The sequence below is a fragment of the Pristiophorus japonicus genome, chromosome 6 (genome assembly GCF_044704955.1).
Source record: "Pristiophorus japonicus isolate sPriJap1 chromosome 6, sPriJap1.hap1, whole genome shotgun sequence".
Classification (NCBI taxonomy): domain Eukaryota; kingdom Metazoa; phylum Chordata; class Chondrichthyes; family Pristiophoridae; genus Pristiophorus; species Pristiophorus japonicus.
The window spans coordinates 158191377-158215837 of NC_091982.1; the positions used below are offsets into that span (position 1 = coordinate 158191377).

The 24461-nt window shown below is 44.8% G+C and overlaps 1 protein-coding gene across 3 annotated transcripts in view; it reads right to left on the minus strand.

The window, feature by feature from the left end:
- The window catches only part of LOC139265836 (NLR family CARD domain-containing protein 3-like), a 38614-nt gene that overhangs the window by 6949 nt on the left and 7204 nt on the right, over positions 1–24461 (minus strand). For all 3 annotated transcript variants that reach the window (XM_070883324.1, XM_070883323.1, XM_070883322.1), the window contains exons 4-10: positions 17965–18009; positions 14353–16150; positions 13147–13233; positions 10357–10443; positions 8850–9020; positions 8585–8755; positions 7105–7275 (exon numbers count right to left, since the gene is read on the minus strand). In XM_070883324.1, the coding sequence (XP_070739425.1) occupies positions 7105–7275; positions 8585–8755; positions 8850–9020; positions 10357–10443; positions 13147–13233; positions 14353–16150; positions 17965–18009 (2530 nt within the window). The remainder of the gene's footprint in view (positions 1–7104; positions 7276–8584; positions 8756–8849; positions 9021–10356; positions 10444–13146; positions 13234–14352; positions 16151–17964; positions 18010–24461) is intronic.

A 24461-nucleotide genomic window follows, 5' to 3' on the forward strand; every position in this document is an offset into this window, starting at 1 on the left:
CAGGAAACAGAGAATCATAGAAAATTACCACACAGAAGAAGGCTATTCGGCCCATTGTGTCCACTGCCTGTACTAACCTTGCACATCCTAGCAAATCCCTACATCAGTAATACTGTAGCCTCATTGTCATGAACAAACTCGGGAATATCAAACCAGAATGAAAGCAATTGCATTTATATAGCGACTTAACACATCTGCAGGATGTCCCAAAGCAATTCATATCCAATGTAGTATTATTGAAGTGCAGTGACTTTAGTCTTATAGGCCAGGAATTTCCTCCGAGCAGCTCCTGCTCCGCTGTCGCAGCTTTGCCAGAAGTGCGGCAGAAATCCCATTTACATGCGTTATTGGGGCTTCCGCTGCACTTCCAGTCGTTGGAGCGGGAAAAGCTCCGGGGACATTCCCAGCCATAGGTAAACAAACAGCAGCCAATTTGCACACAGCTGGACCCACAAATATAAAATGGGATGAATAACTAGTGAATGTGTTTTATGGTAGTGTTGGTGGTGGTAAGGGACGAATGTTGGCCAGGGCACTGGGAGAATGTCCTGCCATTCTTCAAATAGTAACGAGACCCTTTACATCCACCGGAACAGATAGACACAGCCCCTTACTTTAGTGCATCCTTTGAAAAGCAGCACACCTGAAAATGCAACAACTACACTGAAGTGTCAGCCTAAATTATTGGATTACTCCAAAACCTTCCAACTCAAGGCGAGAGTGCTCCCAACTGAGCAAAGCTGACATATGCTTGTTAGTGTAAGGTGTTCATTTTTCTGAACTACTGTACCTGTGATGTGGTTCAGACTCACTTAGTGTTTGGCTGCAGCATTCACAGCTACAGCAATTAACCTTCACCCGGAATAGCACTGAGGTAGACCCGAGACACACCAATGCTATTAACAAGCATAAGGGATGCTCCTCCTGGCCCTACAAAAATCTTTTAAAAAAACCACACACAAATCACCTTTTTAGGAGAGGCCCCTCAACACCAAGAGAAATGGGACTGGTATGTATTATACATGCTTGGCCTATTTCTCTTTGAAATTTGAAAACAGAGTTCTATGACAGGCATATGAACACCAATTTGCATAACTAAATAGCCTGTTTTGGGTACGGGTGCTGGGCACCCATTCATGGACCTGCCTGAAAGTTGATTCAGGCGGGCAAATTGGCACTCACAGTTCCCACCAGATTCTCAAATGCCAGTCACCCATTTTTCAGGTGAGAAATGGACAGCCAACAGTTTGAAAGTCTCCCCCAATCTCTCTCTGGATTGCAGTACATCCATCTAGAACAAGATATTACAATGACTTGCATCAATCTATGATACTTCATAGTATTGCATGATAAAGTAATTGATTATCATATTGATCAAGAACATAAGGTTACAGGATTATAAAAATAGCAGATGATAAGAGAGTTGTTTTTGTTTTGAATTTTTACCTAGCTATACTACTTGGGTTCAGCATTAATGACCTCTCCCTGGCCGTGATTTCACCACACGCGGCGGGATCGATCGGTGACGTATGGTAAGCCTGCTCCCGACTCGAGCCCGCTCTCTGTCCTGAACCTTCTGATGATTGTGCTTGTTAAGCCAACCCTGCGGGCTTCCTGGCTAATTAAGAGGAAGCTGGTCTAATGACGTCATTTGATGACGTGTCATCAGCCGGTTTCCTTAAAGGGACCATGCCCACATTGCTTTTGACAGTTCTTCTGTCAGTGTTCTTCAGCACTGAGGTGCTGCAAACACTGACAAGCACTGTACAGAGGTGCACGGCTGCACCCAGGCTCTCCCATGACTCCCTCCAGATGCTTATGGAGGGAGTCACAGCACATAGGGAGGTCCCCTTCCCTTCCTATAGGTGAAAGGAACCTCCCCAGGACACCATACAGCCTAGTTGCACATTGCGCAGGAAGGCACAAGCAGGGATGTCATCAGGAGGACCAGGCTGCAGTGGCGCAAACCTTTCAATGATCCCAGTATATCATGAAATGTTACTGCAAAGCCACACTCAACCTCATCCTGCTGTGCCACTCATCACATCTCCATCACTCTGCCTTCCCTACTCTACCTGTGCACATCCTTACTCACACCAACATACCTCCACCCAACCATCTCTCTACCTACATTATAAGTTCCTCATTTCACTAGCCACCCCTTCACACTTGTCCAACTAACAACACACAAGGGTAGGCACTTGGGTCCTTTAGCCAATGTTCATGTAGAGTTAATGTTCATGTGTTGTCAAATTTTGAAATGTTTACTGTCAGCTTTTTGCGTTCTTGGACAGATTTGTGGGAACCTATGGAAGTGGCTTAGTGAGTTGTAGTGAATGGTGAGACATAAGGGTACTCCCTACAATGATGATGAGTGTGAAAAGAATGGATTGGGCATTGCAGGGATGTTTTATGGAGCTGATGTGGTGTGGTGCCAACCTGACTTATCATGTGGCAGTCAGGGTGTACAGAGTGAAGTGAAGTAAATGTGGCCATGGTGAAGCCATCCCTGGCCTCCCGGGCAGCAATATGGTCATGTGATGATGCCCTGTGTCCTGTGCAACATCAGTTGATTGCGGAGAAGGTTGTTTTTTGTTGGTGGTGATGCTGGCGTCTTTAGTGATGTTGATATTGGGGCTGATTGTGGTGGGATTCTAAGGACCAAGGTGAAATTTTTTCAAGGGCTGCTGGAATAGATGGCAGGTGAGGTTGAGATGACAGAAGCAATCTGTCAATGGTGAGAGAGGTTGCTCCATTGACAGTGAATGGAGAGTTCACTGCAAACACTTCCAAAGTGCAAACAGCTCAAAAGTCTCTTCCAAAACCTGAAGGCTTCAGCTTCTGACATTGGAAAGTGAACAGCTGTGAAATGGTAGCTTTTATACCACTTCTGCAGCTGTCAACTAGCCAAAGCAATGGAGATTCACTGAGAACCTGACTCCACTTACCTGGCGTGTTCTCCAAGGCATGGAAAACCTGTCAAAAGATTGGTAAAATTGTAAGTGCTAGCTTTTAAGCCTCTTAACTAGCATTTAAGTACCTTTTAATGATGTTAATTACCAGTCCCACCGCTTGCTTTCCAAACACAGATCTGATGGGTCAGAAACTCACACGGAGGCGGGTTCAGAGCAGCATCCCGACCTGCTGTCAATCAGGGCCATTTGGACAGCAGGCCCACCTCCAAACCCGCACTCGCAGGAGTGGGAAGATTCTAGCCTTTAAGTGGACCTTGTGTCCCCTATAAAGTAGAGTGTGTCAGTATCCACAAGCCCCAGAGATCAAATAGAGAACCAATGCTACGATATTCTGAGTTACTGGAATATATCAAGTGCTGCCTTGTCATCTCCACCACTTGCATGGGAAAGTGAACATACCCTCGAACAGACCGAAGCTTGGGCTATAACTCAACGGGCAAATTTATTTCACATTAAACAGGTAAAACAGTAGGATACAGTCTATATTTACAGCAGGATTTGTATACATTTTAAGCAATTTACAAACTTTGCTTTCCTCCTTGAAATACCACAACAACAAACTCTTAACATAAAATCAACCCTTGATGGGCAAGATGGGCACTCACTTCTTACATGGTGAAATGCTTCCATGGTGCCAGATCTAGCCCAGACTCTCTACTGGCTTTACATAGGACTACACAGGATATACAGCAGAGAATCAGGCCATTCGGCCCAACCAGTTTATGCCGGTGTTTATGCTCCACTCGAGCCTCCTCCTGTCTTTCCTCATCTAACCCTATCAACATAACACTCTATTCCCATCTCCCTCAGATGCTTATCTAACCGGCCCTTAAATGCATTTATACTATTCGCTTCAACCACCCCCTGTGGTAGCGAGTTCCACATTCTCACCACTCTCTGGTTAAAGAAATTTCTTCTGAATTCCCTATTTGATTTCTTGGTGACTATCTTATATTGATGGCCTCTAGTTATGCTTTTCCCCACAAGTGGAAACTCTCTCTCTGTATCTACTCTATTAAAACCATTCATGGTTTTAAAGACCTCCATTAGGTCACCCCGCAGCCGTCTCTTTTCAATAGAAAAGAGACCCTGCCTGTTCATCCTTTCCTGATAGGTGTAGCCTCGCATTTCTGGTATCATCATTATAAACCTTCTCTGCAACCCCTCAAGTTACTCAATATTTTTTTAATAACATGGCGGCCAGAATTGCACACACTACTCTAATTGTGTTCTAACCAAGGTTCGATACAGGTTTATCATAACTTCACTACTTTTCAATTCTATCCCTCTAGAAATAAACCCTAATGCTTGGTTTGCTTTTTTTATGGCCTTGTTAACCTGTGTCAATACTATTAGTGATTTGTGTATTTGTACTTCTAGATCCCTTTGCTCCTCTACCCCATTTAGATTCTTATTTTCCAAGGAATATGTGACCTCCAAAATGTTCTTACCAAAATCTAATACCTCACATTTATCTACATTGAATTTCATTTGCCAATTATATGCCCATTCTGCAAGTTTATTAATGTCTTCTTGTAATTTGTTGCAGTCCTCCTCAGTATTGGCTATTCCCTCCAATTTGGTGTTGTCTGCAAATTTAGAAACAAATGTGTTCCAAAGTCTAAATCGTTAATATAAATTGTGGTCCCAGCACTGATCCTGTAGAACACCACTACCCACCTTCTGCCACTGTGAATAGCTGCCCTTTCCCCCTACTCTGCTTTCTGTCTTGAAGCCAGCTAGCTATCCATTCTGCCACTTGTCCCCTGACTCCACATTCGCTGATCTTATTCATCAGTCTATTACGTGGTACCTTATCGAAGGCTTTTTGAAAATCTAGATAAATTACACTACTGAATTAATCTTGTCTACTCTCTCAGTTACTTCTTCAAAAAATTCAGTTAGGTTGGTCAAGCAAGACTTTCCCTTTTGAAATCAATGCTATTTATTATTATATTTCTCATTTCTAGATGTTCTATTTTCTCCTTTAGTAGGGATTCCATTATTTTTTCAACCACCGATGTTAAGCTGACTGGCCTATAGTTCCCTGGACATGTTCCATCGCCCTTCTTAAATATAAGTATTACGTTAGCTATCCGCTAGTCCTCTGGCACTACACCTTTTTCTAATGAATTATTAAATATGTGTAATAATGCCTCTGCTATTTCTTCTAGATTTAAAAAAAATGTGCCGATGTAATCCATCCGGACCAGGGATTTTATCCTATTTGAGTTTCATTAGTTTATTATATCTCCTTTAGTATTTCTCCTCATTTTAAGTAATTATTTAAGTAATTATTTAAGTAATTATTTTAACTCATTACTAATCTCATTATCCTATGTTATCTCTTCCTGTTCTATCTCCGTGGTAAATACTGAAGCAAAGTAATTATTTAATATTTCTGCCATCTCTCTATCGACTTCCTGTGGTATTATCCTCGTCATCCCTCAGTGGCCCTATTCCCATCCCCACCTTCCTTTTTTATGTGCCTGTAAAATATTTTACTATTTTGTTTTATGTTCCTTGATAATTTAATTTCATAATTCCTCTTTGCCTTCCTAATTGTGTTTTTTACTTCTCTCCTAATCCCTTCATATTCTCCCTTATCATGCTCTCCCCTGCTGTCCATGTACTTAATGTAAACCTCTCTCCTTATCCTCAATTTTTCCCTTACGGCTTTATTCATCCATGGTGTCTCATTAGTGTTTAGCTTGTTCTTGTTTATTAGCAGAATATATTTTTCTTGGACTCTGTTGAACACCATTTTAAATGTTTCCCATTGCTGTTCTACATCATTGTTTGCCAGTATTGATGTCCATTTTATGTTCCCAAGTGCTATTCTCAGCCACTCAAAATCAGCTTTTCTCCAATCTATTACCCTGGTCTTTGCAATACCTATGTCCTTCTCAATTATTATCTTAAAGTGTATTATATTATGGTCACTATTGCCTCGATGTTCCCCTATTTTTACTTCTCTTATTTGCTCTGGTTCATTCACCATTACTAGATCCAATAGCAAATCCTCTCTTGTTGGGAGTTTTACATATTGGGTTAGAAAGGAGTCCTGTACACATTGTAAGAACTCTATTTCCTTATCCCCTTTACCTACCTCTTCTGTCCAATTAATATCTGGGTAGTTGAAATCCCCCATGATTATTACTCTATGTTTTTACTCATTTCCCTAATGTGTTTATATATTTCTTCCTCCACCTCCCTTCTATTATTAGCCATAAGTGGAGGAAGTGCATCCAGGAGGACGCTGAGCATCTCGAGTCTCGTCGCCGAGAGCATGCAGAAATCAAGCGCAGACAACGGAAAGAGCGTGTGACAAACCAATTCCACATACCCCTTCCCTCAACGACTATCTGTCCCACCTGTGACAGAGACTGTGGTTCTCGTATTGGACTGTTCAGTCAACAAAGAACTCATGTTAAGAGTGAAAACAATCTTCCCCGATTCTGAGGGATTGCCTATGATGATTATTAGGTAGACTCTATTAGTGTGATTAAACCTTTATTATCTTTTATCTCTATCCACATGGATTCTTTGGCTTTAGACTGACTCATGAGCTAAGCACAGAATGTCAAATCTGAACCCACAATTGGAAGATTCGAGCCATAGAGCTGCCTATAAAAGGACTGCAAAGAATTATTAGTTCTGCCCCCTTGCAGACCTGATCCTTATCTTCATCCCAGACACAGTGGTCAATCAAACCCATTATCCCAGCATACCAATCATCTAGGATATTTGGATGGCCTGATTCACTGATCAGTACCAAATATTTCGAATTACCTGCTAGATGAGCCCCCATTCGGGAACCATGTGAATAATAAAAGCATGCATACTTCCAGAATTAGGTAGGTTCCTGCCTTGTGCTGAGGTGTGAATAATAGCTATGATAATGTATTTTCTGTTCAGTTTGAAAAATCCACTCACAGTTACTGTGGTCAGCAATAAATAATCCAAAAAGTATCCCAACAAATTAAAAGATACTTAATTTTTCACAGGGCCATAAAAGGTAGTAATTGAGTTTCAGAAATCTGAGAAAACCCATAAATTATTTCAATTTTGCCCTCTCTGAACCTTTCGATTAAATCACATTGCACAAGCCAACTACAATTGTACTTACCCCAGAGTTTGCAATTTACAGTTGGGATCTTTCAATGCTGCAAACAGTCGCTGTACTCCTACATCTCCAAGGGTGTTGTAGCCCAGCTCCAAGGCCATCAGTCTCTGGCTTGTTCTGAGAGTGGTGGCGAGATCCTCACAGCAGCCTTCTGTTAAACCAGTTTGGCGTAATCTACAGAGGTCAAGAGCAGCGGTCAGCAACAGGATTCAAGGACAGAGGTCCGCAACAGAGGTCAGGGAGAGAGGACAAGGACAGCATTCAAGGACAGAGTTTAGAACCAGAGGTTGGTAACATTCACAGGATGTTTCAATAAATTCAAAGAAGGAGCAGAACACAGAAACATAACAAGAAGTAGCATACTGTAGTGTTTGAACAGTGATGGGCAAAGATTTTCTTCCTGTGTGATGGTCAGTTGATGTGAATGTAGGATGAATTCTTCTGAAGTTTGTATTCAATAAACCCATCTCTTCCCTCAATTCATTTCAATAGTTTGTTGAACAGTTAATAAAGCATTTGAAGGTATATTAGGAATAGCATTCACCTCATTTGTCTATGTCTAAATGGTAAAATTAACACTCGGTTCTGGTACAGCAAGGATTGGATACAGAAATAAAAAATACTTGCATTTCTATAATGCCTTTCATGTCTTTAGGATGGTCCCAAAGCACTTTACAACCAACAACATACCTTTGAATTGTAGTAATGCAGGAAACAGAGTAAAGCTACCTCTACACTGTCCCATCTAACACTCCTTGGTCAAGTACAGCATAGGTTAGATACAGAGTAAAGCTCCCTCTACACTGTATCTAACCCGTGCTAATCCTGACCTAGGAGCATTTGATGGAGCAGAGTATGGCTCCCTCTACACTGTATCTAACCCGTGCTAATCCTGACCTAGGAGCATTTGATGGAGCAGAGTATGGCTCCCTCTACACTGTATCTAACCCGTGCTAATCCTGACCTAGGAGCATTTGATGGAGCAGAGTATGGCTCCCTCTACACTGTATCTAACCCGTGCTAATCCTGACCTAGGAGCATTTGATGGAGCAGAGTATGGCTCCCTCTACACTGTATCTAACCCGTGCTAATCCTGACCTAGGAGCATTTGATGGAGCAGAGTATGGCTCCCTCTACACTGTCCAACAATGTGCCTCAGCTCAACCTCAGAAGTGTGGCCTCAATGTGACATTTCCATTTCATAGTCCAGTCGGCCGGTTGCCTCTTTGATTATAATTAATTTAGTGCCAAATATATTGGCAAATTCTGTAAAGTATGCCCAAAAACAGTTTTATTTCTCTCTCTACTCTCCATTTTCTGTAAATTCCCTCTGTACCATTTCCTGATCACAAAAGTAGATAAGCGTTGGCTGCAGAGCTGCTGCTAATATTGCTCTTGAGTTGTCTGCTGGAGGTGAGTGACCATCCACTGACCACCCCTTGCTGTGGAGTAGATATAACAATCACAAGATGAGGTTACCTACCCTAATTTCTCTATTTTACAGCCATCATCCTTAATCGCAGTGCACAGCAGTTTAATTCCTAAGTCACCAATATTATTATATCCGAGATCCAGACTTCTCAATGACTGGTTGGTTTTAAGGGCCAGGGCCAGTTCCTCACAGCAGCAGTGTGTGAAATAGTTGTGCCATAACCTGCATAAATCACATAGACACCATTAAGTACTGCCAAAAAAGTTTGAAAAGAACAGCAGACAGATCGGTATTACCAATGACAGCGTTCACCTACCCCAGCGTCTCGATCTTACAGTCGGTGTCCTTCAGTGCGACAGAAAGCTGATTCACCCCTGCGTCTTTCAACTGGTTGTATTTCAGTTCTAACTTTTTCAGAATCCGATTTGTCCTTAAAATGGAGATGAGGTCTTCGCTGCACTGGTCTGTGAGGCCATTTGTACACAGACTGCAGATGATAGTGAATTTATTGGAGTAATCATTTTTAATCTACATACAGAATCCAATTACACATAATATCCACATGTGAGAATCACAAAGCTATTAAAAATAATTCTCTTATGGGTCACTAACATGCCACATATCATAGAATTATAGAATAGTACAGCACAGAAGGAGACCATTTGGCCCATCGAGCCAGCGCCAGCATTTAAAACCTCTCTTGATGAGGTGACTTGTCTTAAGTACCCCACTTTTTTAGGAATGTGTTTTGTGGTTGACAAAGTGAAGCTTGCCCAGCATAGCATGTAATGTCAATATCCTGCGCTCCCAGCTCAGGAACAGCATGGATTAGAAACAGATTAAAGCTCCGGCTACACTGTCCCATCAAACACTCCCAGGTCAGGTATGGCAAGGGCTAGATACAAAGTAAAGCTCCCTCTACCCTGTCCCAACAAGCGCTCCCAGGTGAGATCTAACACAGGATAGGTAAAGAGCAAAGATCTGTCTGCATGTCTTGTCAAACGTGCTACTGCATCTACAACCCCTATCCTTTTTCACGTAGGAGCCTTATAGCCAGCATAGAGAGTTTGTGGCTACAGCATGAGACTTTCCCAATAATTAAACATAATGGGGGCGAAATTGCTCCGCGCCCCGTTTAGGGCGCATAACGCGTGCCCGGCGCGAAGTATAGGTAAGTGACCCGGAATTCAGGTCTTTAACTCTGAAAAATGTCTAGGGCGATATCGGAGACTTCTGCGTCTCCACGGGGTGGTAGAGGGGTGGAAACAGGGCAATGTGAGTCAGCGTGACGCCGGGGTGCAGGATGGCGGCCTGATCGAGGCGAGGGCCGCCACTGTCGAGCCGACAGAAGAGTCGGCTGACAGAAAAATATGGCAGCCCACGGCACAAACGGCCTCCCCTTTAAGGGGAGCCCTGGTGGTGGATGTCTGCCAGTGACATCGGCTAGCGCCATCTTCACCGCCCACAGGGCAATTTCCCCCATGGGGCGCAAAGGGGTCGGCATAGGGCGGTGAGGGATCGGCACACACGGTGATGACATTATTGCTGTGTTTGCGCATGCCCGGGCAAACTTTGTGGGGCGCATGCTAACGGCATAACGCCCCCCCAAATCTCCAGGACAATTTTGTCGGAGACGTTATCGACCAGTTCCCCGGGCGATAACCTCGTAGTGCCCCCAGAGACACTAATGGCTATAAAAAGGGCAATTTCGTCCCCAATGACTGGACAGCTGAGTGGGATTGAAATACAGGAAGGACCTTGATACTCGTTGCAGTATCCTGCAGAAACTAAGCAGTTTTGAAAAGTAGGAAAGGTTTCCTTACAGCAGTATCTCCAGTCTGCAGTTTGAGCTCTTCAGTGCAGCAGCCAGCTTTTTCAGGCCTGTATCTCTCAGCAAGTTATTTGTCAAGCTAGAATGTAAATCATATCACATTTATAATAAGGTCATAGAACAGGAGCATGCAGTCCTAAGGCCACATGTGGCCCATGGTAATTGGAAATTCAGTCCTAGTTGCGCTTCCACTTCTTATTGGTTGGTTTGTCCTGTTTGAATATTATGGGCTTGGAAATTTGAAAGGGGCTGTTGTTAGTGCTGTTGTCTCTTGGTGGATAAATGCCAAATCAGAACACCCAAGATCTGTCAGCATTGGTTACTTGAGTCAATGGGAACAGAGATTTAAACTCTATACATGGCCTCCAAAGCTCCATGATAAGAACCGACATGGCCCATGAAAAAAGGCTTGGACACCACTGACACAGAGGACACAACATTCCTGAGCTGTGTCCTTGGCCATGTGCATAATGAAGGTCAGAGTCAGATCAGTGAGGGGTGGTTTGGTACCGAGCGCCCGGTAATGGTTTATACTCTGAGATTCTCCACTGGGTGATCATCAGAAGATTTTCACCAGTCGGTACAGCTATAACCAGGGGGCATTCCAATCAAGGTAATCAAGGAGAGACAGTACAATTTTCAATCCATCTTTTTGGGGCTGAGTCAGACACAACAGGAATGCCCCAGGCTTGATACTTAGGCCTTGCTGAGGCAAAAGTTGAAGAGCTACAATTGAGCTCAGCATCCCACTGTCAGGAAGTGGGAAAAAATTCACCCTCACTGACCCAATGACCAGGACAATCGGAGAGTGGATATCAGGTGATGAAAACATTGGGTTCAGCTGCAATGCTAGATAGGCTGCTGATATATATTCGCCCAGAAATTACTGTGTGAGGTTATCGAGTATTCAGACAAAGCACGCTGTGTGCTAAAGACTTTCCATCTACACTCTATCAGCTCATCCTGCTGAGTGATCGCTCAACAGATTCTTTATCCCCAGTTTCCTCCCCTTTCCCAAAGATGCTGACACTCACTGAGGTACGGCTTCTTAGCTGTACATCTCACTGAAGTACAGCAAGTAAGCAGGAGGGCAAATGGAATGTTGGCTTTTATTGCAAGGGGGATGGAGTATAAAAGCAGAGAAGTCCTGTTGCAACTGTGCAGGATATTGGTGAGACCATACCTAGACTACTGCGTACAGTTTTGGTCTCCTTATTTAAGGAGGGATATATTTGTATTGGAGGCAGTTCAGAGAAGTTTCACTAGGTTGATTCCTGAGATGAAGGGGTTAACGTATAAAGAAAGGTTGAGCAGGTTGGGCCTATACTCATTGGAGTTTAAAAGAATGAGAGGTGATCTTATTGAAACATATAAGATATTGAGGGGGCTCGACAAGGTAGATGCAGAGAGGATGTTTCCACTCGTGGAGGAATCTAGAATGAAGGGGCATAGTTTAAGAATAAGGGCTAGCCCATTTAGAACTGAGATAAGGAGCCATTTGTTCTCTCAGAGGGTTGTGAATCTGTGGAATTCTCTACCCCAGAGAACTGTGGAGGCTGGGTCATTGAATATATTTAAGGTGGAGATAGACAGATTTTTGAACGATAAGGGAGTGAAGGGTTAAAGGGAGTGGGCAGGGAAGTGGAACTGAGCCCAAGATTAGATCAACCATGATCTTATTAAATGGCGGAGCAGGTTCAAGGGGGCCAATGGTCTACTTCTGCTCCTATATCTTTTGTTCTTAGGCTGGCGTATGACACACAAGTGATTATTTTTATACGTTAGCGTAGTCAGTGAGTGGCAACATGATATCCCACCATGGTGAGGGAAAGGGAGAAATCACAGCTGAACCCGATGCATTCCTCTCCCAACGTCCACACGTGTGCAGTTTCCAACAAGGGTCACTGGATGGCAAACTGGACCTGGAACCCTGGGCAATGAAGCCTGTTGTAATCATGTACCACTGCACCAGCTGAGACAAAATAACTCACCATAGTATGGGAATAGAACCCAGGACCTTCTGGACCTTATGGCTCAGTTCTACACTTGGCAGTGCAGTGACCCACTGAGACAGGGGCTGAGCCACCTATTCACATTCTTACAGTTCTATTTCTGAATTCTATTTTCCTTTGAAAGAAAAGACATTTATATAGCGGCTTTCATGAACTCAGGTAATCCCACAGCACTTTAAAGCCAATGAAGTATTTTGGAAGTGTAGTCACTGTTGTAATGTAGAAAATGCAGCAGCCAATTTGCGCACAGTAAGCTCCAGAAATGGCAATATGATAATGACAAGATCATCTGTTTTTTGTTAGTGATGTTGATTGAGGGATAAATATTCGCCAGGACACCGGGGATAACTCCCATGGTTTTCTTCAAAATATTGCCATGAGACCTTTTACATCCACCGGAGAGCAGACGGGGCCTCGGTTTAATGTCTCATCCCAAAGGCAGCATCTCTGTTTCAGTGATGTGGATTGAGGGATAAATATTGGCCATTTACACCCAGGAGAACTCTGCTGCGTTCTTTAAATAGTACTGTGTGATCATTTACATTCACCGGAGAGGCCAGAGGGGTCCTCAGCTGAAAGACAGCAACTCCCTCAGTACGTACTGAAGTATCAGCCTGGATTATGCGCTAAAGTCTCTGGAGTGGAGCTTCGAACCCATAGCCATCTGACCCAGAGGCGAGAGTTCTACCATTAAGCCAAGACTGACACCTGGCTCCTACACACTGCTGAGAATTGTTCATAAAAGATTCAAATACCAAATTACAGCTTACCATAATTCCTTGATTTGGTTTTTACTGGAGAGCAGGAGAGCACTGATAGAACTGATCATTTCCGCATCCATGATACTGCCCGTTAACCTGATGTTCAAAGAATGGGTCAAATAGATCAGTAATGTTCGGAAAAGAGATGCAAATAAACGTGGAGTCAGATACAAATAATACTCCAGCACTGGATCTCTGTTTGCTCTTACCCTTTGGCATTGCTCATGGGTAGTCTGAGTATGGCCTACAGTTGTGATGTCTAGATGTTAAGGCAGAGCTGTGTTTAACTTGCCCTGTCCCTTGAAGGCCATTGCTCAAGTACTCATCGTGGGAAAGTGCTTTACATAGGTATATCCTGAGGTAAGTGTACAAAGAACTGTACCACCTAGTCCCGAAGTGAGAAAGGACAGTGTGTGACCCACTGTACCACCCAGTCCCAGTGTGTGACCCACTGTACCACCCTGTCCCAGAGTGTGAAAGGACAGTGTGTGACCCACTGTACCACCCAGTCCCAGAGTGTGAAAGGACAGTGTGTGACCCACTGTACCACCCAGTCCCAGAGTGTGAAAGGACAGTGTATGACCCACTGTACCACCCAGTCCCAGAGTGTGAAAGGACAGTGTGTGACCCACTGTACCACCCAGTCCCAGAGTGTGAAAGGACAGTTTGTGACCCACTGTACCACCCTGTCCCAGAGTGTGAAAGGACAGTGTGTGACCCACTGTACCACCCAGTCCCAGAGTGTGAAAGGACAGTGTGTGACCCAATGTACCACCCAGTCCCAGAGTGTGAAAGGACAGTGTCTGACCCACTGTACCACCCAGTCCCAGAGCGTGAAAGGACTGCTGATGGCTAAGTTAACTGTGAGTGCAAGGCATCATCTGATGCACTAAAACTTGGCAGGCTCAGTCCACCTCATTAGTATGAACCAGAAGAAATTACATAGGAAAGTATAAGACCTGAAAATACTGTGCGGTCCAAGAATCTAATACCATCAAATTGCTCACTCCATCAGATATCTATTCAATTTCCCCTTGAACGTTTGAACACTGTGTCTCCCTGGGCAGTCAGTCCACATGCTCAGTTTCCTCGTCCTTAGTTGAATCTGGACTGTTAGTGAATCTTCCCTCTTCTAAGCTTGAACTTAAAATAAAATTTAATAAGTGGAACAGAAAAATAATAAAATGAGCTCTCCTTTGGGGTAAAAATACTTACGTTATTTTTTCAAAGAATTTAAGAACTGGCAGTAGTCTTTTCAATCCATCTGGTGATATTCTGTATTTAGACAAATCGAATTCTGCCCTGTCCAGATCTGATGTTTTCAGAACGAAGGCCAACGCTGAATAATCGGCGAGCGACAGTTTCTGGGAGGACAGCACGCCATGCTGGAGGGATTTACAGATCTCCCTCACTACTGACTTGTCATTCAGCTCATTCAGACAGTGGAACAGGTTGATGCACCTCTCTGGAGGGATATCCTGCTGCAGCAGTTCCTTCATGTAGCTTATGATGTTCTGTAGGTCATCTTGCTGCTCCTCCACATGGGTTAGGAGGCCTTGGAGGAAATTCTGAATCCTTCTCCTTCCCAACCCACAGAGAAATTGGAGAAACAGGTCCAAGTGGCCAGTGTGACTCAGAACCACCTCACTGCAGGCACTTTTACAAATGTGAAAGAAGGTGGGCTTTGAAAAGAGCTCCCAGAACCGCCCCAGCATGCTGCATGTCATCAGGTTGCGTTTCTCATTGTGGTAGGATACAAAATAATACAGAGCAGCAAAGTACTCTTGGACTGTGGCATGGACAAAGGAGTAGACCCGCCTGCGGGAGAATGCGGAGAACTTGATGTAATATTCTCTACAGAATCCACCACAGATAGATGAGATGTCAATATTGGAGGATTTAAAATCCTCCTCATAAAAGACAAAAGTTTGAGACCTCAGAGAATGGAATGCCAGCTTGCCCAGATTGAGTATTGCCCGCCGATCTGACTGCAGTAACTGGCAGGTCTTCTCAATCTTTTCCTTTCCATGACCACGGTGCTGATGGTGGTATGTCACCATGACAACCAGAAAGTTGGTATAAACCTCTGTTATTGTGTCGCCTCTAAATTCCTCAGCGCAGGATGACTTGAGGACATATTTGAGAACAGTTATCAGGATACAGCAGAAAGCAGGCACATAGCACATCATCCAAAGGCTACTTTGCTTCCTCACCAGTGCTATGATTTTCTCTGTCAGTTGTCTGTCCTGGCAGTTCCTCCAGAAATATTCTTCCTTTTCTTCATCTTGGAATCCCTGCATTTCAGTCACTCTGTCTATGTAACGGGATGGGATTTGGTTCATTGACAACGGGCGTGTCGTTATCCAAATAGATGCAGAAGGAAGGAGGTTGCCTCTGATGAGATTTGTCAACAATGATCGGAGAGGCACAGGCTTCCCTACATCAGAACACACGGGGTTATTTTCAAACTCCAAAGAAAACCGACTTTCATCCAGCCCATCAAAAATAAATAGGGAGCGGACAGATTCCTCTGGATAAGTGTCACCCAGTTGCCTCATGTGTGGGTAATGTTCCTGCACCAGCTGCACAAGGCTCATGCTTTCCTCAGAAATCAGATTGAGCTCGCAGAATGGAAAGACAAACACAAAATCATACTCCTGGTATGCTTTTCTCAGTGCCCAGTCAAGGAGGAACTTCTTCACGTAAATCGTCTTTCCGATGCCTGCGATCCCTCTGGTAATGATTACTCTCGGTTGCCGTTCCTCGCGTATGGGTCTGAAAATGTTTTTGTGCTTCATAGATGTTAAATATGTCCTGGGTGAGGATGATTCAATCTCTGTTACCTCGTGCTCCTTGTAAAGCTCGTTGTATTCGCCATCGGTGAACCAAGGCTCCGTGAACCTCTGAAGGAGATAGACGCTCTCCCCTGCAGTAGATGTGTAATCTGTAATGTATTCAAGTTTTTTCTTCAGGAAATCTTTATGATAGTTTGTAAGTTGATCATGTAATACTTCTGTAGGTAAAACAGGGTGAAGATTTAACATTCCACTTATATTCCTGACAGGGAACTCTTGGGTGGATCTCGACAACAAATACCAGCACTTAAAAATGGAATTCTACAGAGTAAAACTGCCTCTACACAGTCCTATCAAACAATCCCAGGTCAGCACAGAATGGATTATACATAGAGTAAAACTCCCACTGCACTACCCATCAAGCACTGCCAGGTCAGGCACAACACAGGTTAGAGGTTCCCTCTACACCATTACAACAATACGCTTGAACCCCCAAACACCATTTCTGTATCAGTGTGACATTTCCATTTGCGATCTACCTATTCTTGTGATCTATCTGAGATTGCCAATTTTAGTGCCAATAGCACTAAAGTGTGGGAAACTTTGTGTTATAAATTAACAATCAATGTGAATTGGATTGAGACCATCAAAATGGATGCAGCTGTCAGAAAAGGAAAACATTCCTCCTTTAGGCGGGATTGAATCAAATCCAGGACCCAGAGCTTAAAGGACAATGACCAAGGCACGGTACCATGCCATCCCCGAATGTGAAAGGGCGCTGTCTAGCCCACTGTAACATCCAGTCCCAGAGTGTGAAAGGACAGTGTGTGACCCACTGTACCACCCAGTCCCAGAGTGTGAAAGGACAGTGTGTGACCCACTGTACCACCCAGTCCCAGAGCGTGAAAGGAAAGTGTGTGACTCACTGTACCACCCAGTCCCAGAGTGTGAAAGGACAGTGTGTGACCCACTGTATCACCCAGTCCCAGAGTGTGAAAGGACAGTGTGTGACCCACTGTACCACCCAGTCCCAGAGTGTGAAAGGACAGTGTGTGACCCACTGTACCACCCAGTCCCAGAGCGTGAAAGGAAAGTGTGTGACTCACTGTACCACCCAGTCCCAGAGTGTGAAAGGACAGTGTGTGACCCACTGTACCACCCAGTCCCAGAGTGTGAAAGGACAGTGTGTGACCCACTGTACCACCCAGTCCCAGAGTGTGAAAGGACAGTGTGTGACCCACTGTACCACCCAGTCCCAGAGCATGAAAGGACAGTGTGTGACTCACTGTACCACCCAGTCCCAGAGTGTGAAAGGACAGTGTGTGACCCACTGTACCACCCAGTCCCAGAGTGTGAAAGGACAGTGTGTGACCCACTGTACCACCCAGTTCCAGGGTGTGAAAGACCAGTGTCTGACCCACTGTACCACACAGTCCCAGAGTGTGAAAGGACATTATATTAGTAGAACTTCATGTTCAGTAAATCTATATTTGCCTTGGTGATGCAGAGATTAATCTTCCGACGATTTAAAAAAAAATTTCTGTTTGCGTCCACAGCAAACACACTCTTGGATACATGAGATCCTGCCCCCAGATTCTGCACTGCCAGATTTTCACTAGTACAGTGTTCACTATCACAGTGTTCACTGTGAAATGGTGTATTGTCAGAGGGGGCACGGTCAGAGGAGGGGGGGCACGGTCAGGGGAGTGGCACGGTCGGGGGGGGGCACGGTCAGGGAGGGGCACGTTTGAGGGGGGGGCACAGTTAGAGGGGGTATGGTCAGAGAGGGGGAGGGGGCACGGTCAGAGGGGCTTTTATTTATTTCTGGTTTGTTCTTGTTGAACTTGTGGGGCCTGGAAAGAATGTTCAGAGCTCTGTTGCCTCCTTACGATTTCTCTTAGGAACAGGGAGTTACAGAGTTCTTTCAGAGATGTGTTACCTGACTGACTTTGCAACATAAAGTCCATTTGCAATGCGTAGAATTTGATTTGTAACCGTGTGATGCTTCAGTGCCTGATGTTCAATTACTTACCAGTTATGACAGGCGGAGATGAAGCCTTGCAGGAATAATTTCTGGCTGGAATCAGAAACAAAAAAGGTTCATGTTTACTTCAAATATTTGGAATTATAGTTGGGCAAAACCCAGAAAAGAAAATATCGAACCCTCTCATATTCTAATTCATTCTTTCCCAAAACCTGCAAATTAGTGGGACTCCACACTTCCCTCAGTCTTCCCGTGCTCCTAACTTTTGGCTTTTAAACCAAAAAAGAGTTACCTTGTTCTCTTTGCCCATAACACACTAGGATAAGTCTTGCGAATGCGGCAGCTTGCCTGCCGACAGCACACATCAGGAATTTGTGTGCCTGCAGGCCCATGATGTCATGGTGCAGGCATGATTTTCTTACATGTGCTCTTGGGGAGCAAGGCCTCCATCAGGATGGCACATTCGTCAAAGTGACTTCAAAAATAATTCATTGGTTGGAAGGTGTTTGGGTTATCCTGAGGAGGTGCTAAGGCACTGTATAAATACAACCACTTTCTCCATACCCCTGTTTCTAAAATATAGATTATATGCTTTTTTTTTTACAGCTCTATCAACTTGTCATCCTATCTTTTAAAAGTTTGTGCATCCAAACCCTATGTCGCTCTGCTCCTCAGATTCCTTTTTAAAGTTTAATCATTTACTGTATATTTCCACTTTAGTGAAGACATTTAACTTGTAAGGAAAGCTACATAACTGGTGAAATGGATTTGATGATGGTCTACCATATGTACAGGGTTGCCACCATGAATGTATGATTTCAGGTGCCACAGGTAGAAATACTTCTCATGTCTTACTGATTAAGTGCAACCCCATCCAGCAGCTCACTGCCTGCAGGTGGCAATTCACTGCCCCAGTTTGCTGCTTTCTCCATCAGATTGTTCTTCTCCCACCTCCTTCTCCATCTGTACTTTTCCTGGTTTGTCTAATACTTGTATCACCTTATCTCACCTCATTTCTTTTCTATCCACTTCATTTCTTTCCTGGAGAATAGCCGCCCCATTGTATGATGCCAGTGGGGGATGGAGTTGCAGGACGAACTAACCAAGACAGAGGTAGAGAGGGATGGCTGCTTGCTTTAACTACCCTGTACTCTGTGCTCGGCGCAATACATCTCTGTAAGTAAAGTTATGGGACTGTGAGTGCAGAACGTGCTCCACTTCCTCAGTGGCAATTCGAACTTTATGACCCCACATCACTCACTTTCTAACCAGAGAAAAGAATCTTTTCTTATTCATTCTATCAAACCTCATCATACTTTTAAAATCGTCTGCTCCTTTTGATGTATATTAATGACCTGGACTTGGGTATACAGAGCATCATTTCAAAGTTTGCAGATGACACAAAACTCGGAAATGTAGTAAACATTGAGGAGCTGAATAACAAACTTTAGGGGGGGACATAGACAGACTAATGAAATGGGCAGACACATGGCAGATGCAAATACAGAGAAGTGTGAAGTGATGCATTTTAGTAGGATGGAAGGAGGAGAGGGAATGGTACAATTTTAAAGGTGCTCAGGAACAGAGAGACCTGTGGGTGTATGTGCACGTAGAGGACAAGTAGAGAAGGCTGTTTAAAAAAAAGCATATGGGATCCTTGACTTTATTAATAGAGGCATAGAGTATAAAAGCAAGGAAGTTATGCTAAACGCTTATAAAATACTGATTAGACCTCAGGTGTTCAATTCTAGGCACCACACTTTATGAATTATGTCAAGGTTTTAGAGAAGGTGCAAAAGAGATTTACTAGATTAGTACCAGAATGCAGGACTTCAGCTAAGTGGAGAGACTGGAGAAGCTCGGGTTGTTCTTGTTATATATGTGGACTTGTATTTACACTGTACAGCCACCAGAGGGCTCATTCCCTGGAGTCCCAAGGGATCCCATAATCCCTTGGGAGCACAGATATTTAAGGAGGCTTCAAAGGTTGGAGAGGCACTCTGCTGACCTGCAATAAAAGACTAAGGTCACACTTTACTTTGAGCTCACAGTGTTCAGTCTGACTCTTTCTCCATACACAACAACTGGCGACGAGATACAGATAGCGAACCCAAGGATGCAGAGAACAGTGGGCATCCTGGAGAAATTTTCAGAGGGAGATGATTGGGAAACTTTTGTGGAGCGACTCGACCTATACTTTGTGGCCAACGAGCTAGATGGGGAAGAGAGCGCTGCCAAACAGAGAGCGATCCTCCTCACTGTCTGTGAGGCACCAACGTATGGCCTCATGAAGAATCTGCTCACTCCAGCGAAACCCACAGGGAAATCGTACGATGATTTGTGCACACTGGTCCGAGAGCATTTGAACCCGAAGGAAAGCGTTCTGATGGCGAGGTACCGGTTCTACAACTACAAAAGGTCTGAAGGCCAGGAAGTGGCGAGTTATGTCGCCGAGCTGAGACGCCTTGCAGGACATTACAAATTTGAAGGGCATTTGGAGCACATGCTCAGAGACTTTTCGTACTTGGCATTGGCCACAAAACCATACTTCGCAAGCTTTTGACTGTAGAGACCCCAACCTTGAGTAAGGCCATATCGATAGCCCAGGCGTTCATTGCCACCAGTGACAATACTAAGCAAATCTCTCAGCACACAAGTGCTGCTACAAGTACTGTGAACAAAGTGATGTTGTTTTCAAATCGTAACGTACAGGGCAGCTTCTAAGCCTGTTAAACCTGCAAACTACCACATTGCAGAGGAGGACAGATCCACGGAGGATCACAATGAACCAGAGCCTCAGATAGAGGAGGCAGAGGTACATGGGGTGCACACATTCACCACGAATTGTCCCCTGAATAATGCTGAATGTTGAACTAAATGGACTCCCAGTGTCAATGGAGCTGGACACGGGTGCGAGCCAGTCCATCATGGGCAAAAAGACTTTCGAAAGGTTGTGGTGCAACAAGGCCTCAAGCCAGTCTTAACCCCAGTTCGCACGAAACTAAGAACTTACACTAAAGAACTGATTCCTATAATCGGCAGTGCTACCGTAAAGATCTCCTATGATGGAGCGGTGCACAAGCTACCACTCTGGGTGGTACCGGGCGATGGTCCCACACTGCTCGGCAGGAACTGGCACTGGGACAACGTCCGAGCGCTATTGCCCGCTGTCGACACTTCGTGTGCCCAGGTCTTAAACAAGTTTCCTTCGCTGTTCGAACCAGGCATCGGGAAATTCCAAGGAGCAAAAGTGCAGATCCACCTAATTCCAGGGGCGCAACCCATCCATCACAAGGCGAGAGCAGTACTGTACATGAGAGAGAAAGGGTAGAGATCGAGCTAGACTGGTTGCAACGAGAGGGCATCATTTCACCGATCAAGTTCAATGAGTGGGCCAGTCCTATTGTCCCAGTCCTCAAGGGAGACGGCACCGTCAGAATCTGTGGCGATTACAAAGTAACTATCAATTGTTTCTCCCTGCAGGACCAATACCCACTACCAAAAGCCAACGACCTCTTTGCAACACTGGTGGGAGGAAAGACATTCATGAAGCTGGATCTGACTTCAGCCTACATGACGCAGGAACTGGAGGAATCATCGAAGATCCTCATCTTCATCAACACGCACAAAGGTCTTTTTGTTTATAACAGATGCCCATTTGGAATCCGATCAGCGGCAACGATATTCCAGAGAAACATGGAAAGTTTACTGAATACGGTCCCGCACATCGTGGTCTTTCAGGATGACATCTTGGTCACAGGTTGGAACACAATCGAGCACCGCATGGGGCTCAGGTTAAAACGCTTGAAGTGCGTTTTCCTGGTGCCTGAAGTTGAGTTCCTGGGAAGGAGGAGGATTGCGGCGGACGGCATCCGGCCCACCAACGTGAAGACGGAGGCAATCGAGGACGCACCGAGGCCACAGAACATGATGGAGCTGCGGTCGTTTCTGGGACTCTTGAACTACTTTGGTAACTTCTTACCAGGTCTCAGCACCCTGCTAGAACCACTACGTCTGACTACGAAAAGTGGGTGAATGGGTTTGGGGCAAAAGCCAAGAAAATGTCTTTGAGCATAACAATTTTCTCACTTTTACAAACAAATTGCTTGTGTTGTATGATCCATGTAAGCGTTTGGTACTAGCGTCATCATATGGCGTCGGGTGTGTATTGCAACAAGCTAATGATTTCAGGAAACTGCAACCGGTTGCTTATGCATCCAGGAATCTGTCTAAGGCCGAGAGAGCCGACAGCATGATTGAAAAAGAAGTATTAACGTGTGTCTATGGGGTAAAGAAAATGCATCAATACCTGTTTGGGCTAAAATTCGAATTGGAAACTGACCATAAGTCACTTATACCCCTGTTTTCCGAGAGTAAAGGGATAAATACCAACGCATCGACCTGCATCCAGAGATAGGCACTCACGTTGTCCGCATACAACTATGCCTTCCGTCACAGGCCAGGCACAGAAAACTGCGCCGCTGCTCTCAGTAGGCTGCCATTGCCCACCACGGGGGTGGAATTGGCGCAGCCCGCAGATCTAGCCATGGTTATGGAAGCCAATTTGAGAGTGAGCAATCACCCGTCACTGCGCAGCAGATCAAAACCTGGGCAAGCCAGGACCCCTTATTATCTCTAGTCAAAAGCTGTGTGCTTCACGGGAGCTGGTCCAGTGTCCCAGTGGAAATGCAGGAAGAGATAAAGCTGTTCCAGCGGCGCAAAGATGAAATGTCTATACAGGCAGACTGCCTTCTGTGGGGCAATCGAGTAGTGGTCCCCAAGAAGGGCAGAGACACCTTCATCAATGACCTTCACAGTACCCACCCAGGCATCGTAATGATGAAAGCGATAGCCAGATCCCACGTGTGGTGGCCCGGTATCGATGCGGACTTAGAGTCTTACGTTCACAGATGTAATACATGCTCGCAGTTAAGCAATGTACCCAGGGAGGCGCCACTAAGTTTATGCTCTTGGCCCTCCAAACCGTGGTCTAGGGTACACGTTGACTATGCAGGCCCATTCTTGGGTAAAATGTTCCTTGTAGTTGTAGACGCGTATTCCAAGTGGATTGAATGTGAGATAATGTCGGCTAGCATGTCCGCTGCCACCACTGAAATCCTGTGGGCCATTCTTGCCACACACGGTTTACCCGATGTCCTGGTGAGCAACAACGGGCCATGTTTTACCAGTGCTGAGTTCAAAGAATTCATGATCCGTAATGGGATCAAACATGTCACATCTGCCCTGTTTTAACCAGCATCCAATGGTCAGGCAGAGAGAGCAGTGCAAACCATCAAGCAAGGCTTGAAGAGGGTAACTGAAGGCTCACTGCAGACTCGCCTATCCCGAGTCCTGCTTAGCTACCGCATGAGACCACACTCACTCACTGGGATCCCACCTGCTGAACTGCTCATGAAAAGAGTACTTAAGACAAGGCTCTCGTTAGTTCACCCTGATCTACATGAACAGGTAGAGAGCAGGCAGCTTCCACAAAGTGCATACCATGATAGCGCAAATGTGTCATGCGAAATTGAAGTCAATGATCCTGTATTTGTATTCAATTATGGACAAGGTCCCAAGTGGCTTCCCGGTACTGTCGTGACCAAAGAGGGGAGCAGGGTGTTTCGGATCAAACTTTCAAATGGAGTCATTCACCGGAAACACTTGGACCAAATCAAACTCAGATTCACAGACTACCCTGAGCAACCCACCTTGGACCCTACCTTTTTTGATCCCCCAACACACACACCAGTGGCAACCGACACCACAGTTGACCATGAAGCAGAACCCATCACCCACAGCAGCTTTGCAGGCCCCAACACACCAGGCAGCCCAGCAAGGCCAGCTGCAAAAGCAGCCCAGTGAGGGACCAACAAATGATTCAGCAACACCAGCTTTCACACCGAGACAATCAACCAGGGCAAGATGGGCCCCAGATCGACTCACATTGTAAATAGTTACACTATTGACTTTGCGGGGGAATGTTGTTATATATGTGGACTTATATTTACTCTGTACAGCCACCAGAGGGCTCATTCCCCGGAGTCCCAAGGGATCCCATAATCCCTTGGGAGCACAGGTATTTAAGAATGCTTCACAGGTTAGAGAGGCTCTCTGGAGACCTGCAATAAAAGACTACGGTCACACTTTACTTTGAGCTCACAGTGTTCAGTCTGACTCTTTCTCCATACATAACAGTTCTCTTTAGAGCAGAGAAGGTTAAGAGGAGATTTGATAGAGGTGTTCAAAATCATGAATGGTTTTGATAGGGTAAATAAGAAGAAACTGTTTCCAGTGGCAGAAGGGTGATAACCAGAGGACACAGACTTAAGGTGATTAGTAAAAGAATTAGAGGTGACATGTGGACATTTTTTTTCACGCGAGTTGTTGTGATTTGGAATACCTTGCCTGAAAGGGTGGTGGAACGAGATTTAATAACAACAACAACTTTTATGTATATAACGCTTTTAAAGTAGTAAAATATCCCAAGGCGCTTCACAGCAGTGTTATAAGACAAAACAGATAAATTTGACACCGAGCCACAG